Below are 18,543 nucleotides of genomic sequence, written 5' to 3'. Positions count from 1 at the left end.
GTTTTCATTTGTTGGGAAAAAAAGTAGTCTATCTCCTTTCTTGGAGTTTAAGTTCGCTTCAAACCAAATTTAATAAAATTCAGCGGTTTGGTCATGAAAGAACGATAGACTGACAGAGTTACTTTCACATTTATAATATTATTATAGATTTTACATAAAACAATAACAAAGTCACGCTGCAATGTTATAATACTATCATGTCCCGTTAACAGCCCGCGAACATGCCAGCACACTGCTGTCACGTCACGGGTGCATCCCACCAACAACTTGATATCACAAGAGATGCCTAAGAACATAGAATACAATAAAGAATTCTATTTCTATAAGTTATAGTAAAATCTGCAAAATGAACCATATAGCTTTTGTTAAATTAAAACGTGCACGATGTAGCAGACACAGCTAGGTATGATATATGTATATAATGTTTTGGTCCCTTATTCTACCCGTGCGAAGTCAGGACTGGTATCTTGCATATAAAGATATAAATATAGTTGATAATAAATTGTATATAAAAGATTAAAAATAAAGAAAGAAAATAGTTACAAAATCGAAGCGAAAATATTACTTATTCTTCATTTTATAGGAAAAAAAATTGTCAAAATCGTTCCACCCAGTAAAAAGTTATGAGATAAAATACATAAAAAAAATACAGACGAATTGATAACCTCCTCCTTTTTTTAAGTCGGTTGAAAATACACCCATTCCATAACCTCAAGTAAATAGATATTGGATGGGGGGGGGATCTGTTAGTTTTCCTTTAAAAGAATTGAAATATTTGTAATATTTCTGCGGATACTTCACAAGATTAAATCCATACAATACGTTTCTAAATATAATGTAATATATATTAACAAACATAGCACCAATCATTATCACTAATATCAGTTACTTGACCCCCATACCACACCATACATATTTAAAATACGTCATCTTCTTCTTTTTCTATTATCTGTGCCACAGGACACAGATTATCTCGCCAATGACACGTGACACTAAGACATACTCGAATATTTTAAAACATTGCCTAAAAGTATAATGTTTAACGGCTAACAATTTAAATTAGTCGCATTATAAACTATTAATATATTGTTTTGCAAAACAACGTACATTAAAACGATTTTATTTTACATAGCTGTCCAGGCTTTGCAAAGATAAAAAATAGTCTATATTAACCGTCTATATTGAAGAGCAAACATATCATTCTGCATACAATACAAAAACTAAACTATTTTATTGTTACTAAAAATCTCATCACCAATATTGCACTAAAGCCTGCAAGTATCTAATTCAAAATAATCTGGACCGTAAGGCTATTGAAATAAGTTATATTTTACATTGAAATTTCATGAAAGATTTTTTCTTACCGAATATTTTCATAGTTATCATTCGTTTAACTATATTATCGATATTAATATTTTAAACTATATAAGGAAAATTACAGTATTTCGATTTCATTACAAATGAATTAAATGTAAAATTTTCCTTTAATTTTAATTAATAAAATAATTTAATCAAAAAACAAGCATTCGACCAACATCAATAAATAAATATCCAATATTTGATATCAACAAAATTGATTTAAAATACATCAAAGATTCACGGTAAATAAAAATAAAATTAATATTTGATAAATTTGTTACGTTAATAATAAAATTATCGCGTATATTTTAACTGTGTCGATATTAAAATCAGTAACAGTTTAGTTAAAGCCGATAAAACGTTTAACCTCAATTAATCGATACTTAAATCGAGTCACACCACAATGTATTCGATCATTAATCACTGAGCGAGTCACCCTGCTGTACATCCCCATTTAAAAACAAATACACGTGGGGAAGTATTATTCGAACGAAAAAAATCACTAGATCTTTCCAACAGATAACATAACCTAAGTGCATACAATAAGAAAAATTAATAACTACACACAACATTCACTAAACGAAGCACACTTTGGCATTCCTTAATAAATGCACTATTACCATCTACATTGCACTATCACCAACACTCACCATTACATAGCTGGTTTTATATATTCACTTCGTCCGCACCGTTTAAGAGCTGACGTCAAACTGCCGGCCCGAATGAAAATTCGTATTAGACATTCGATTTTTCGAAAACAGCTGATGCCAGCATAACATGACCCTTCCACGGCTTAGACAAGACACTTTCCAACACCGCCGAACCGGTCTCTAACGAATGGACGATATTTATTTTTTTTATTAATCAATTTGCTGCACTGGAAAAACGTATTATGCTCCATTGAATGGTCGCGTATTATGTCATAATACTAGTTAAATTGGTATCATTGTGGAATTAGACCATTATCATTTTATGGCATTTGACGCCATTTTACGTGGGCGTTTCAGTGCGCATGCGCGGTGAGAAGGGCAAGGGTGAATGGAAAATTTAAAAGCAAGGACCCGACACCCTTGAAATCTACATAGGGTTCAGAATTGAAAGGTTAATATAAAAATCGGTGGATATATGCATTATAATATTGCGATCGGCCATAATTTTGTCTCCGTTTTCTGCAAATTCCAATATGAATCGTTCATAGAATTTTCGTGACATAGTATGAAACAATTTCATGTGTATATTTTGATCCGAGGCAAATCAAGCATGATCAGATTCATTCGATTTTCACATTATGCGTGAAAAGGCAGATTAAAATTCTTGTTGTGTTATTGAAAATTTGAATTGAATATTGAACATTTTATTATTTAAGGACACGGTTCCATTTAAAAAACTTCATATTCAAAACACATGGTATTTCTAGAATGTTGGAAACAAATAGGAATAAGTATTTCGCAGTGATTATATATCCTTTCGGAAAATGCCTACTTTAATTCTTTTAACATGTGTTGGTAACAATTACTGCTGTCATTAACGTGTCGACTTGTTTCCACAAATGTTTCCACAAACTTGGTGCAACATTGTGTAATCGTTAGTCATTTTGAATTGCAAAAATATTATGGCAATTGATAAATCTGCCAGCATAACTCTCACTGTGAATATTAAAAATATGGGTGTTTGGATATTAGTATAGTTAGTTATCAAGCAGTCGATAAAATTTTGCCTCTTGCGATTATTGAGATATTATACCTATAGATTTTATATCAGAAAAATGCACAGGATTGAAACTTATAGTTCGTTAGGAATATAAGGTCAAGCTTAACGGTTTACGGGCTGACTAGCGATGTGGAAGTTGCAGTGTTGACCGTAACCCCTTAGGCTATTGTTATCTCCACTCCTAATACTAGCTTGTATCGATCCTTCCACTTGTACTGCGCTAACACGCACACAGCGAGGACTTCTTCGCGCTTATTAAATATCTTGAAAACTATTGGAAAAAAATGGCAACTTTTATGAAATTAATTTTTGTACTAGATACTTATTTTGATATAGATTTATTGTACCTTAAAAGTATCTAGGTTATCGTTTATTTATTTTGAGACTTGAAATGGTTGAGTGGTTAGATCAGTTAAACCTTAAGGTTGCGGGTTCAAATACCTACTACTGATACTTTGGTTGAATTTTCAACTGTAAAGTTTATACTCGTCGGTAAAGAATCTGATTCTTATAAATATGTACCACTGAATTTCATTGAAGCAGCATCAAATAAGCAACCCTGTGCAAGTTGCAAAATGGTTAAGAGTATGATGATGATTCAAATGATCATTTAGACCAGTAGTTCCCAAACATATTTTTCTCGTGGACCACTTTCAAAATTTTATTGGTTTCGGTGGACCCCCTGCTGGTACATATCTACCACATTTTAAAAGTCACCAAAAACTCTTCTGAGTTCTGCCCCTATATTTCGATAGGTAAAATAAAAACGAAAAATGAAACATTTTCTACCACTTACATCTTATGAACCCCCATTTTTTATTCACGCCTACGTAGACCCCCATCATGTCTCCCCTGGACCACTTTGGGAATCACTGATTTAGACGAAGTAAGCGAACAAATTAATAAATACGAAAGTAAATTAGATTTATATTTTTCAATAGAATACTGCAACATATACAATGTTTTGTACAAATTTAAATTCAATACTCTTTATTTAAGACATTGTGCATTTGAATACAATAAATTTCATAATGATTTTCATACATACTTTGCCTGTATGTCCTGTTCATGACTCCAGCTTCCTTTTTCAAAATTCGTCTTTCTTTAGACCGGTTCTCATCTGACTTCTGTTCCTCATATTCCATTTCATGTGCCATATTCTACCTAGTTCCATATTTTATTCACAGTTTTGATGACGTCAGTTAGGTACTTTCGTTTGATATATTCTCGTAATTTGAATTTGTGATCCATTAAGTACTAGTAAGGGTTTATGATTGTGAACTGTAGATTAAACATCTTTAAGTATTATCTTTGATCCATCTGTTTATTCCTCTTCACCAAAATATTTTCCATTGTCTTATTTCTGTCAAACTATTACTAGCTACTATTAATAATACACAAATTTAAATTGTAATCCGTTAAACATTATGTCGTGAGGTAACGTTTTAAAGTAGTCGGATATTCCTTGATCTTGCATTGCAACTTATCGGTAGAAAAGATCGAATTGCAATTGGATCCATAATACTGATTTATCGATCAGCCACAAATATTTATTAGTAACTCTTGCAATGGTGGAATCGTAATAGCCCCTTTGAGTCGAATGGCGTGTTGGGGCCTATATTCAATAAATATCTAATGTAGTAATCAAATGTAGAACAAACATCCATTGTTACCATGTATTAAAAACACAAGTTGTATGCTGTTGAATTTTTTTAAGGTTGTCCTAAGGTTTTGTGGAACTTGAAACATGGAACAACTTGGAAGCTGTATCTATAATTATCCATATATTTGTAGATTAAGTAGTATATTGTGTCTTAAATACAAACTTTTCTTTTTTCCTTTCTTTCTATACCTATTATCCATATAATCTTCGTTGAAGGCAAAACCTCTTTAAGCAATAATTGCCTGCTTTCTATTATTTGTTCCTTTAAAAATCTCGTTAAAATTATTTAGAACGATAGTTAATAGATCTGTGTAATGTAATTAAATGATGATAGTCAAAACCTTGGCAAACATAAACGAGAATCATTTTGATTTAAACACCGTATAATACGTGGTCAGCGACAGCGTTATTTGGATTTAAATTAAAAAAAAAGTTTTCCTGTACATTACTAGGCGTATGTTTGCAGGGGAATACAAGATATGACCTTTTATTATGCAATCAGTATGTAACAAATGGCGAACAGGCAATTCTGTGTATTTTGGCGATTATGTAAATGAGCAATGGATGGAATTACGTAAATACATATATATATGAGTGTGTATATATATAGTATTTACGTAATTAATGTCTACTGGGATTCTGAAAACGAAATGTAACGATACTTAGTAAATAACATTGCCATAGTTTGTGATATCCTATTGCTAGGCAAATCCCTTTCTTCTTCTTTAGCTTTTGACCTTATTTCACTGCGCTACGGCATCGTTGATATATAGATATGGTTGCATGTGGTCCTAAGTACGTTTTAGTTCATCGTCATTACCACTATACCAACATTAGAGATTGTACAAATTTTGAGGTATTTAACATCATTTAACATTGTTGCTTTTGAATGAGCAAAAAATATTTCTAAGTTCCAAAAGTTATACTATTAATTCTTTCCATTTGTAAAAATGTGGTTTCGATGAAGATAAGTACTACAGCCTGAGATGGAAACTTCGAGTTTTATCTAAAACTTTTTCGAATTCAAATGGAATAATCTATTATTAAGGTTTACTTAGTAAATAAAGTAGCTGTGTCTATGGTTTAAGGTGACGAATCCATTTTTTTAATTTGTTTTTTGTCTAACTACGATATATTGCAGATAAATATCAACCTTTTATTAAAAACTAGCTTTTGCCCGTGACTTATTTCGCGGGGGTGGAAATTTTTTTTAAAGACTACGTTCATGGAGAAATTATTTTGGGTACATCACTCAATTATCAGTAACAGCAACACTTTAGATTTTAGTTAAAAGAATCTGCTGAGTCTTTTAATCTTGTTATGTAAGTAGCTTTAATTTAGTAGTACTTGATCATTATTTATTTTAAAATTATGTAATTTTTAATTGAGGAAAATATAATTATTTGGCTAAAGATTACTATGCTTGTAAAAACTTTCGCAAATAATACACTATTTGAACAAATTCGATTACCATAAAAGGTGACATACAGTGAGCCAAACTTATTAGATACTTATGTTAAAATTAGAAGGAGAACAATTCTGTCGTACATGAATTTTTCGAATCTTTAACCTTTTATAAGCGCACGCAACGAAAATTGTCAAAAGAAATTATTTTGCTTGTTTTCGCAATTTTTTTTCATTGATAGTCTGCTCCTATTGATCGTATCGTAGAGTCTTTCTTAATGAATGGGCTATCTAACGCAATTCCTGAGGATATCGTCTTCAATCAACCAAACTTTTCTTTGAAATTTGTATGCAACTAAAAAAATAGCAGACTAATTTTTGAAATAAAATTCTAAAAGCTGAAACGGTAAAGTAAAAATCCTAATAAATTAAGATGTTGTTCCCTTGCTGTTTCTTAAAGTATTTACATTCGTGATTACAACTTTACCAAACTCAATTGACACGCATTTGATTAATGAATGTAAAGTTCAAAGCGTTCAAATTACGAAAAACGCTTTCAAATATTACTCAATACAGTTATTGTATTGATTACTGGCTCTATTATTATAATATTATAAAACGTGCAATAGTCAACATTGTTATAGCACATTTACCAGAAGATATTTATCGCAACAAATTTTTAATAAAAGTTTTAATGGTGTAATACGACTTTACTTGTTTATGATTGTGTTTTGTTTATTGCTAATTAAATAAATAACCTTATTTACTCCATACAGTTATTAATATATTATTTACCGTCCTTGATAATCTAGAGGTTTTTGTTGAACATCCATTCCTAACGAATGGATTAGATTACAGGCCCCCGGGCCGTCTCAATCTAGTCTACAGATCTTGCATAAGGGTTGAACTATGTTTACGCTGTACATTAGAAAATATCGGCAGGTTATTTCTAAATTTTATTAATTACAGACATCCCTTTCCGTGAAATTTTGCATTTAATAATGAAGTAAAAATTAAAATGCTCTTCTTAAGTATATTTCATGCGTTTCAATTTAATTTACGAACAAAACAATGAACTAATCTTGACCCAATTGTGTGTCGGAGCTCTACTTGCGTAAACTAAAATGAAAGGCTTGCTTTTGTATGCGAAGGTTCATGGTTTTTAGCACATAACCAAAATCTTATTTAATAACACTTATAATGTTTATTTTAACTTTAAATATTATGTAATAGTATCATACGTTATTAATTGTAATATTTACAGAAATTATTCGAGAATGAGAAATATTAATACTGATTTTTTTAATTAGAATCCGTAAGTGTAGGGTGGCTTTTTTTTTTTTTTTTTTCGATTCACGTACGAGGGGAGGGCGCCACCAGTGCGAACGTTAAGAGTAGCTCCGTCAATTTTTGTTGTGATAAATAGTTTTAACCACCAAATGCAAGTGAGGATTAATAATCTAGCAAGACAAATGCATAGTACCTGCGAGTGAAATGAAGAACTAACTCATTCGAGACGTAAAAGTGCAAAAAAAAAAAAAAAAAAAAAAAAAAGTGTGAAACAATCGTGATCTAAATTGTGTTTATTTTCATGAAATTGATACCGCCCGTGAAGACAAAAGACTTGGACGTTGATGAAAGTAGCCAAAGTGAATAAATAAGCAATTTCCAAGACAAGAAAACCATGAAGACAAGTTTTTGTATTCTTACATAACATGTAAATTTGCAAATCATCACTCATTCTGCGGTACTATTTACTAAAAGCAGGAAAAGCGCCATCTATTGGTGAATAACGACTTCACAACAAGGTCCAAGTCGCAAGCGCATTCGGGACCTCGAGGTCATCGTGTTTCCACTACTACACGACAGGTGGAGCTATATTAAAATTGTGCATTAAACATTAAAACTTTTTATCAACCATCGAATATATACAATGGAAAATATTACAAAAATATTACAAAGCATTCAAAAAGACTTACAACAGCAGAAAACTGACATGAAGAATATGCAGGAAACTATCACAACATCAATAAATGAAAACATCAATTTACAGTTCCAAAAATTAGATAAAAGATTTGAGAATCTAGAAAAAAAAGTTGAAGAACAAGAGAAGTACATAGATATAATAGACAACAAACTAAGGAAGAAAAATTTAATATTTTTTGGTCTCGAAGAAAAAGAAAAATCATATCAAGAGTTGGAAGACGCTATTTTAGATGTTACAAACAACCTTTTAACAACTTCTTGTAAAAGATGGGAAATCGAAAGCGTAACACGCATAGGAAAGAAAGGACATAACCCCCGGCCAGTCATAGTTACGTTTAGCACGCTCGGGAAAAAAATTCAAGTTCTGAAGAGTAAAAAATATCTAAAAGAGCTCAACTGTGGATACTATATCAAGGAAGACTTTCCACCAAAATTAGTACAAAAAAGGAAAGAACTGCAAGAAATAGTCAACATAGAGAGAAAAAAAGGAATCAATGCTGTACTGCGCTTCGATAGAATCATTTATCCGAAACAGAAAGAGAATAAAGACCGCTCCAACTCGAATAACAAGAGAAACCAATCACAATCACCTGAGTACATAGCTGTTGGGTCTAAAAACGAAGACGAAATTTTAAACAAAACCCCCAAACACCCTCCTAAGAAAAATAAACATGACATAAGAAGCTTTGTAAATCGCAACAACAACAACAACAAGGAATAGCAATCAAAAAGGTCCCCTCTGATTCTCCCAAGCCGGTTGGTCACCGTGGGAGAAAATGACCGCAACCCTCCAGATATAACTAAGCAATTAAAAATCAACTCATATGAAAAACGCTGTCAAGATATTTATATTTGCTCATACAACGTGAGATCTCTCAGAGATGAGTCGCGTATGATTGAACTAGAGTCTGCTCTTAAAAAAGTAAAATGGGACGTAATTGGTATATCAGAAATAAGAAAGGAAGGATATGGAATTGAAGAGAGAGACTGGTGTATCTTTTACTATTTTGGTCAGACAAAAGGGCATAGAGGAGTTGGATTTTTAGTAAAAAAAGCACATAAAAGAAATATACAGAAATTCAGTGGATTTTCGGACAGAGTAGCTTTGCTCAATATTAGCATTCATAAAACAGAACTATCAGTAATACAAGTATACGCCCCTACTGAAAGTTCGTCTGAAGAAAACCTAGAACTTTTCTATTCTGATGTAAAAAAAGCAATGGAAAATTCAGGACAGAACATAATCATTATAGGCGACTTCAACGCCAAAATAGGTATCCCTAAAGTACCTATAGAACCTATAATCGGACCCTATGGCCTAGGTACCGGCAACGAACGAGGAGAAAGACTAACTGAATTCTGTTTAGAAGAGGAAATGGTCATACTGAACACTTTATACAAGAAAAAACTTAGCCAAAGATGGACATGGATGTCACCTAATAATACAACTAAAAACGAGATCGACTATCTGTTAACAAACTCAAGAGATTATTTTATTAATTTCGAGGTGCTAAGAAAAATTTCATTTCCTTCAGACCACAGATTAATAAGAGGTACATTAAGGATAAAAAACTACAAAAAATGTCGCAAAAAGTTCTCACAACATAACTCTTTGCTGAGAACAGAAAAAGAACAACTAAGATTTTTGGATACCTTGAAAAAAGCCCTTGAAGGCAAATCCTACAAAAATATGTCTACTCAGTGTTTGTATGACTACTTAGAAATAAGCATCATAGAGAGCCTGAAACAAGCAAGATCTAATGAGAAATTAAAAAAGTGCTTTAATTTATCAAAGGAAACTAGAGATTTAATTAAGAAAAGGCATACATTACAACTAAAAAATAATAAAAGCAAAGAAGAAAAAATTGAGCTAAAAAGTCTGTACAAAACTATCACTAAGGTTATTTATAAAGAATACGAAAATTACAAGCTAGATATCTATGAAAGTTGGTTACATAGAACAGGTAGTATAAAATCGGCGAATAAGTCACTACGTCAGTGTAAAATGTGGATACCAAAGATTAATACCTCGGAAGGCAGTTCGGAGAACAGAAATGACTTAGTTTTGTTGGCCACAAATTTTTACAGAGAACTCTATAGAAAGAGACCCTCTAAAGATGTATCAATAAACAGAATTTCTAAAGAACTGAATGTTGAAGCCGAAGTGAAAGACTTCTCCTTAACGGAAATTGTATGGGGTATCAGAAACCTAAATAATCGAAAAAGCCCAGGCCCGGATTCTATTATTAATGAAGCACTGAAAATAGGCGAAAAAATTATTTCCGCCTTAATTACCATACTATTCAACAGAATCCTGAAAGAACGGAAAGTGCCAGAGCAATGGACGGTATCTGAAATCATACTTATTTACAAGAAAGGAGATCCATCAGAAGTCTCCAATTACAGACCGATTAGTCTCATGGCTAGTTTGTATAAATTGTTCTCCCAATGTCTGCTGAAAAGAATTGGAACAAATATAGATGCGAAACAACCCATAGAGCAAGCCGGTTTTAGGACTAAATACTCTACAATAGACCACATTCACGTTCTCAGCCAAGTGATAGAAAAATTTAAAGAAGTTAATTCCCCACTCTACATAGCCTTCGTGGACTACCGAAAAGCCTTTGACTCTATCTCACATGCGTCCATCAAAGAAGCTCTAGAATACCACGAAGTAGAGACAACGTACATAGACATCATTAGCAACATATACGAGAACTGCAAAAGTAAAGTCAGACTGGAGAGAACCGGACCAACTTTCAAAATAGAACGCGGCGTCCGCCAGGGAGATCCTTTGTCACCGAAAATTTTCATAGCTGTTTTAGAACTCATTCTTAAAGATTCAAGTTGGAGCAACAAAGGTATAAAAATAGACGACAAATACTTGAGCCATCTGCGATTTGCGGACGATATTGCATTACTAGCTAGCACCGCTGAAGAACTAAATGACATGCTAACAACCCTACATTTACAAAGCATTAAAGTCGGACTGGAAATAAATTTTGACAAAACAAAAATAATGACTAACAATACCTTAACACCTATTAAAATTAACGGCAAAAATGTAGATTATGTCAATGACTACATATACCTGGGCAAGCAACTGTCCTTTAGAGAGACAGACAAGGAAGAGGTGGAGAGAAGGATTGCATCAGCATGGAAACGTTACTGGTCCTTGAAACACATTCTGAAATCTAAGTTGTCCACCAAACTCAAAAAGAAAGTACTAGATTCTTGTGTACTACCCTGCCTCACATATGGCTGCCAAACATGGTGTCTAACAGAAAAAACGGCTAGCAAAATTTCAGTCTGTCAAAGAGCGATGGAAAGAAGTATACTGAACCTTAAGCTTTCGGATAAGGTAAAGAACACTGAAATTCGCAAACGAACACAGGTCTCAGACGCAATAACCCATGTTAGAAAGCTGAAATGGAAATGGGCGGGCCACCTGTCTCGTTATGAGGATGGCAGATGGACAAAGAGAATAACCAAGTGGAGAGGTCCCAGTACGGGCAAGCGACGTGTGGGCCGCCCGCTCAAGCGCTGGGCGGATGACATACGAGCTGTCGCTGGAGAGAGCTGGATGAAGGTAGCTCAAGAAAGAGAAAAATGGTCTAGTCTGGAGGAGGCCTTTACCCGCACGGGAGTTCCCTTTAAATGAGTGTAATTTAGTGTAATTTTATTATAAGTTAACTTAATATATAAATAAACATGAAACATTTTATTAACTTAAAATTGTGTAGTGCATGTTGGAATAAACTAAATAAATTTAATAGAATAATAATATAAACAATTAAATGTATTTTTTTAAATTAATCATTTTATAATTTACAACTGTGTAATGCATGTTTGAATATTTGAATATTATATTACACTAATTGATACAATAATAGTGCTATAATCAATTGAATTATATTATATTGTTAAATGAAATGTATTATTAACTAAGGGAATGAAATAAAAGGCTTATTATTATTATTATTATTATTATAAGTGTAGGGTAAATATCAAAATTTACATGTCTGCTGTTAGTTTTATCAACATCACAGTTTTCATGTCAAGCCACATTTAAAGAATAAAATAAGGTTGGGTTTAAGTTAACTAAAGCTTCAGTATTCATTAGAATTAGAAACAGGTACATATTGCTTTTTATCGAAAGATTATAATTTTATTTTAGATTATATAACTCTAAATTTCCGGTAGGCAACATTATTGAACAAAAGTGTTGGCAATAATTTGATTTTGCCTCATCTGTTAAATGACATGAATCCAGATTGTCAATTTATAACAGATGTCAAAGACCACGTAACGGTTAACAATTTTTTAAAAAGACGTTCCGAGTTCTGTCTAAAGATGATTTTTTTAGAATAATTACAAATATTTAGTAATAATAAATCAAACGATGGAATTAAAAATGGCCCAAGCTAACCAACGAAACCGTATGTATTAAACTCACTTATTTAATAAGTAATTATTTTTATGAAATACTGATGCTGAATTATTCTTAACTTTTCAGGATTTTTCAAGCTCTCTTTGAAGAAAAATAGAATGAAATCGAACCGTGAATCAGATGTCGTAGTTCTCGACGAATCATTTGATAATTTACGCTCCGAATTTATGACAAATGTGAGTTTCGTGTGATTTATTAAATCTATTTTAATATTCTTAATGTGAAAGTAACTCTGTCGGTCTGTCTGTCTGCTCTTTAACGACCAAACCGCTGAATCGAATTTAATGAGATTTGGTATGAAGCAAACTTAAACTCCAAGAAATGACATAAGTTCTTTTCCTGCCTAACACGACAACCAACGCTAAAACAAGAGCAAAAACGCGGGGGACTAATAGTCACATCATGTCTCGATAAAACTAAAAAAAACCTACATAATATTGGTATTGATAGCATGATAACATTAAAGAAAACATTAATTAAACCTAATGAAATCAAAATTTATAATATATAAAAATATCTTGATATATACTTTCTGATTTCTACTAAATATGCGTAAATTATTAATTTAAGTATATTACAAAATTGCAGGGTCACTCCAAGCCTCAGAATTATTCTCCAATTGTAATCAACGATTCCTGTGACAACTTATTTGATCAATTATTATTGGACAAGACTCCGAGTAAATCGGGCAATGTAAGTAGTTTTATTTATCAAACTTATAATTTTATAAATATAAAATGGGGTAGTTAAGTAATTGTGCAGGATTAAAATAATGCTTTACTAACTACTGTACCATCTATACATATATCCCTTTACTAGTTTGTGCTTTAACATATTTACTTCTACGCAGTTCAATCACATGCAATGACAATTGTTTTGGCTTTGAATTTAGTCAGATACTTCAGAAATAGTCACACAAGTAGTAAGGATATAGGATGCCAAGTTTCCAACTCCGCAAAGTCAATAAATCCTTTTTGGGGCAAGGTATCCATTTCTATAACAACATTCCGCAGACATTTTTAACTTCGCTGTTTTGTAAATTTATATTGTTTGTAAAAAATACATTGTTAAAAAAGGTATTTTATTTTATTTATAGATGATGATGAAAAGGGTGGTGTTAGTACTTGCTGACTTCCAAGCAGGATATTTTAATTTAAATAATTGTATTTAACTAACATGACTTTGTATTTTTTAAATGTTGAAAAAGAGTAACTACTAAGTTTCTTCCTGGTTCTTCTCGGTAGAATCTACTTTCCAAAATGGCGGTAGCTTCACTTGATTGTTAAATGATGATTCAAAAGTGCTTGTAGAATTTGGAATAAAGTTTATTTTGATTTTGAAAGGCTAACATAACTTTGTATATAAGATAGATTATTCTGTGACAGAGAAGTGTTCTTATAGTTTTTTAATTATGACTATAATTCATTGGAAAAAGAGAGAGACAAAAATATTATTTAATTTAATCTTGGCTGAAATAACATTAAATAAATTGTCAATATATTTGTTGAAGTATATAATAAGCATGTATTGCACAGCATCATTAAATTTGTATAATTATGATAGTGTATGAAAAAACTTATTATTAAGTGTAAGTAATTATTATGTTAAGGCTAACCCAGGTTGGTTAGCCTTTAACTGTAATTTATATTTTCAAAATGATGATTAACATTTTGATAATGAATAATTTTTTACAAGGTTTTTATTTTAAATTAATATTAAATAAAAAATAAATAAGTAACTTTTACCCAAATGTACTGTAATAAAAGGAATAGATATAAATAAGTATTAGTTTTAGATATTGTATGACAATAGCTCTTTTATGTTATAAACTTTATAATATAATATTTTTCTACTTAATATTGATATAAAGATCTTCTTACGAAAATAATGATAATGAATCACAAAGAAATATTCATTTATATATGTATAAGTAAATATGCAAATTCTTTTCTATTTAATTCTAGGTTTCCCTTAATTTGACGAATGACTTCACATCACCAGCTAAGAAAGACTCTAGACCTAGTATAGGAGGCTGGTCGCCCGCCCAGAATATTATATGTGCTACTCCCAAACATGACACGATTCCTTCCACACCATTGGACAAAGCTAATGTGACGTCAGAACAATGCTCTATTAAGAAAATACAAGATTCACATCATAAGTTACTGAGTGATCTATATGGAGAATCTTGGAAGTCGATACCGACATTATTCAAAAATTTACAACAAAATCATGACAATTTAGATGGTATTTCTAAGAAATTACATTTTAACGATGAAGAGGACAGCGACAAAGAGAACATACGATTTGATTTGAAAAGAAATAAAGCTCTATATTTAACGGACTCGGAGATTAAAAAGAAAAATGATTTAGTTGATATTGAAAGAAGATCTAAAAAGAAATTATACACAGAAAAGATTCCTAGTATCCCCGACCCTGATCCTGAACCCGAAACACCCAAGCAAAAATCGACCAAAAATAAAAATATAAATAGTTCAACAAAGAAAACCAAGCCTTTATCAGTTACCGATCTAGTAAAAGTAATGAGGAATGATGTTGATTTAATAACAAAGAAAGTAAAAAGTGTAACAGTTACCCCTCAGAAGGCTGAAATAAAGAGGCTCAGTTTCGTTGGATCATTAGCGGGTATGTTTATTCTAAAGCATCAAAATTATTATCAGAAGTTGGAGTTATTCCACTAAAGAATGTGTGTGCTATATTTAACATTCAGTCCAATAGGCTATTTGATTAATGCGAAAAATAAAGTGTCAATTATTCTTATCAATGTATATTATGACTTTAAAAATGGTTATTTATTAACTTAACAAATATTAGATTTCTAATAAAAAAAAATGCTTTTTTTTAAACGTTTGTCACGTGACACATAACGCTCCTGATTGGCCGGGCTTATGTTAAAGGAGGAGGAGAATTATGCAGATTTAATTGCACAGGTTATGTATGTGAATTTGTATTTGTCCTGACAGTTTCTTGTTGGCTGTTTGCTGGCTTGTCTCTTTTGGACTTGATGTGGAGAAAATCCTCATTTGTTCATGATAATTTTTTGTCAACAATTCGAAGTACTTATATGTAAAATCTAAAGAAAATGTATTGTTCATAATAGTATTAACGATATTTGACTACCTCCCTGGTCGAGTGATGTGTACACTGTCTTTCATGAGTACGCCACTCTGAGGTCCCGGGTTCGAATCATTAGTTTTCTATGTTCTCTTAGGTCTGGGTGATTGTGTTACCGTCGTTATTTCTGATTTTCCATAACACAAGTGCTGTAGCTACTTAAATTGATATGAGAGAAATGTATGTGATGTTGTCTCATGTTTATTTATTAACAAATTTCAGATAATGTTCCATCTTGGCGGTGTCACGTTGAAGCATTACAGTATCATGATAACTATAAGAAATTACGAGAACAACTCGCCAGACGTCTGTATGTTGAATTCAATAAAACAGTATTTGACAATGCGCTGGACGCAGATATGCCAATTATATGGGATACTAAATTGAGAAGTACGGCTGGGTGAGTATTTGTAAGATAAATTTAGGCCTCCCTGTTTTAGAGAAGTAAAGGGCAACTGCATTAAGATATCATGCTAGATTAAGATATGCTTTAGCTTACATTGTGATCAGAGTAATGTATGTAATGTTGTCCAATATTTATATATTTATATGTTTTATATATATTCTAATTTGAACTACTAACAAGATACTGGTTTTTTCTTTCTTTCTTTCTTTCTTTCTGGAATTCTCGATTGACAGTATATAGAGGTTCTATGATTATATAATGCTGACTGATTTACCACAGTAGCTTATCTCAAGATAGACCAAAATATTTAAAGCTTATTTTAGTTTACTAGTGTGTGTGTGCAAGTGTGTACGTGTATAGATACAGTCTGTATTGTCGCACTGTCTTAATTCGTTGGAACAAGTGACAAAGGAGCTTTTCCTGAAAAATTTTTGACAAAAAAACCCATTCATCAGCTCCCCACCCCTGGGTTTATAGGGATAACTGGTGTGGAATGTTTGTACTTATATCTAAAATAAGCAATCACTAAATATTTACAAGACCCCTGCTTCGCGTCTGTATGTTTGACTGTAAGAATATGCTGATAAACTTGATACCTTCTAGCTAGCTTTTATTATTATAAGGTATTCTCCAATGGGCCATTCTCCAGTGATTAATGAGGATGAAGGATTTTAAATTTTAAGAGATGTGATCAGGATTGAAATAAATCACGTTGACATATGTTAAAAAAATCACGTTGACAGGGATCTTTGGTGATTAAAACCATTAGTTATGGGTTTTAGGGCATAAACATCTTTTAAAATAAGTCTATTATTTTACAAAAGCAAAGTCAGGATGAGCAGCTAGTTATAAGTGAAAGAAGACTATAACATTGCGACTATTGTATTAGATGCCATTATTTAATAGTATAGATTTTTTAAATAAAATGGAGTTCCATTAAAAATACTGTATTTTATTAATAGTAATCTAATAATATTATTTTTTGTTCCAGAACAACAACAAATAGACTGATAAAAACGGCAAGAGGTGACAGAATACGTACATCAAGTATAAAACTATCAACAAAAGTAATTGACGCCGTGCAAAGATTACGTGACACTCTGATTCATGAACTATGTCACGCTGCAACGTGGCTCATAGATGGCGAGCTCAGAGCGGGACACGGGCCATTATGGAAGAAATGGTATGTCTTAATTTATAACATTTCATATAAGCGAACGGATCACTCAATAGTAGGTGATCATCAAATACAAGTCAGGAATATATCAGAGAATCACTCATTTTTTGTAAGCAATGGGATAATATTTTACACTATTTTTGGATAAAGCTGTAGTTTTATTTGCTACTAGCTGTGTCCACGACCTTGTACGCGTTTGATAAATTCAAAACAAAAAGAAATTTATTGTAGCCTAAGTTACTCCTTATTATATCAGTTATCTGCCAGTGAAAGTCCCGTCAAAATCGGTCCAGCCGTTCCAGAGAATAGCCGGAACAAACAGACAGATAGACAAAAGTTGTAAAAAATGTTATTTTGGTATATGTACTGTGTATACATATATATGCATTGAGTAAAAAGGGCATTTTAATATTTAAAAACAGACATTCCAATATTATTATATGTAATATATTGTCTTATTATCAGGGCAACACGAGCGTTAAGAGAGTTTCCAGAGCTTGGTGAGATATCAAGATGTCACACTATGGAAATACATTATAAATATGCATATAAGTGTACCAAATGCGGTTACAGGTAAACTATTTTATAAATATTATAATTTAAACAACTATAAACACTCAGAAGCTCCAACACACGCATACATCATAACACACACGTACACACACACACACACACACACACACACACACACACACACACACACACACAAATCCAGGAACATACCATCAGATAAACTCACACAACTAAGATATTACACTATCGTAATATAATTATACTAACTGTGTAAGAATTTTTTTTCAGTGTTAAAAGACATTCAAAATCAATAGACATAACGAAAAAGTGTTGCGGCTATTGCCGGGGAACATTTGAAATTATAGTCAATAAGAAGAACAAGGACGGCGTTATCGTCTCAACGCCAGCTAGAAAGGGAGGTCCGAATGATTTCGCGTTATTCGTCAAACAGAACTATGGTACCCTAAAGGATGGTACGAAAACACACGCTCAAGTTATGAAATTGTTAGGAGAACAGTTTTCAGCTAAAAAGAATAAAAAACAAGAAAAGGAAGAACTTTGTGATCTTAATAGTGATTAATAGAAAAATCCTTGCCAGTAACAAAAATGTTATTCACGTAATATTTATAATCTGTATATAAAGTGTGCTTGCATAATATTTGTATAGACATTTAGACGAATTCAAGTCAGAAAAATATTGAAAAGACTGGGATTATATTTTTAAAACTATAGTAATAAAA

The 18,543-nt window shown here is 32.0% G+C and overlaps 3 protein-coding genes across 3 annotated transcripts in view; 2 read left to right on the top strand and 1 right to left on the bottom strand.

Moving 5' to 3' along the window:
- LOC124540454 (solute carrier family 41 member 1) overlaps window positions 1-2,082 on the bottom strand; it is a 121,258-nt gene extending 119,176 nt beyond the window's left edge. Inside the window, exon 1 of the mRNA XM_047118046.1 lies at window positions 2,010-2,082. The gene's annotated coding sequence lies outside the window, so the exon portion shown is untranslated. The remainder of the gene's footprint in view (window positions 1-2,009) is intronic.
- A 5,987-nt stretch (window positions 2,083-8,069) lies between these two features.
- On the top strand, window positions 8,070-8,843 carry LOC124540379. The gene has a single exon (XM_047117880.1). The coding sequence runs from the start codon at window positions 8,070-8,072 to the stop codon at window positions 8,841-8,843; it is 774 nt and encodes a 257-aa protein (XP_046973836.1).
- Window positions 8,844-12,417: 3,574 nt separating this feature from the next.
- On the top strand, window positions 12,418-18,543 carry LOC124540477. Its single transcript, XM_047118081.1, has 8 exons — window positions 12,418-12,561; window positions 12,639-12,748; window positions 13,161-13,265; window positions 14,537-15,218; window positions 15,930-16,107; window positions 17,105-17,296; window positions 17,756-17,863; window positions 18,092-18,543. Exons 1-8 carry the CDS (start codon window positions 12,525-12,527, stop codon window positions 18,381-18,383), a joined length of 1,704 nt encoding a protein of 567 aa, XP_046974037.1. The 5' UTR covers window positions 12,418-12,524; the 3' UTR covers window positions 18,384-18,543.

This window comes from Vanessa cardui, chromosome 25 (assembly GCF_905220365.1).
Source record: "Vanessa cardui chromosome 25, ilVanCard2.1, whole genome shotgun sequence".
Taxonomy (NCBI): Eukaryota; Metazoa; Arthropoda; class Insecta; order Lepidoptera; family Nymphalidae; genus Vanessa; species Vanessa cardui.
This window is presented reverse-complemented; position numbering and strand designations above follow the sequence as displayed.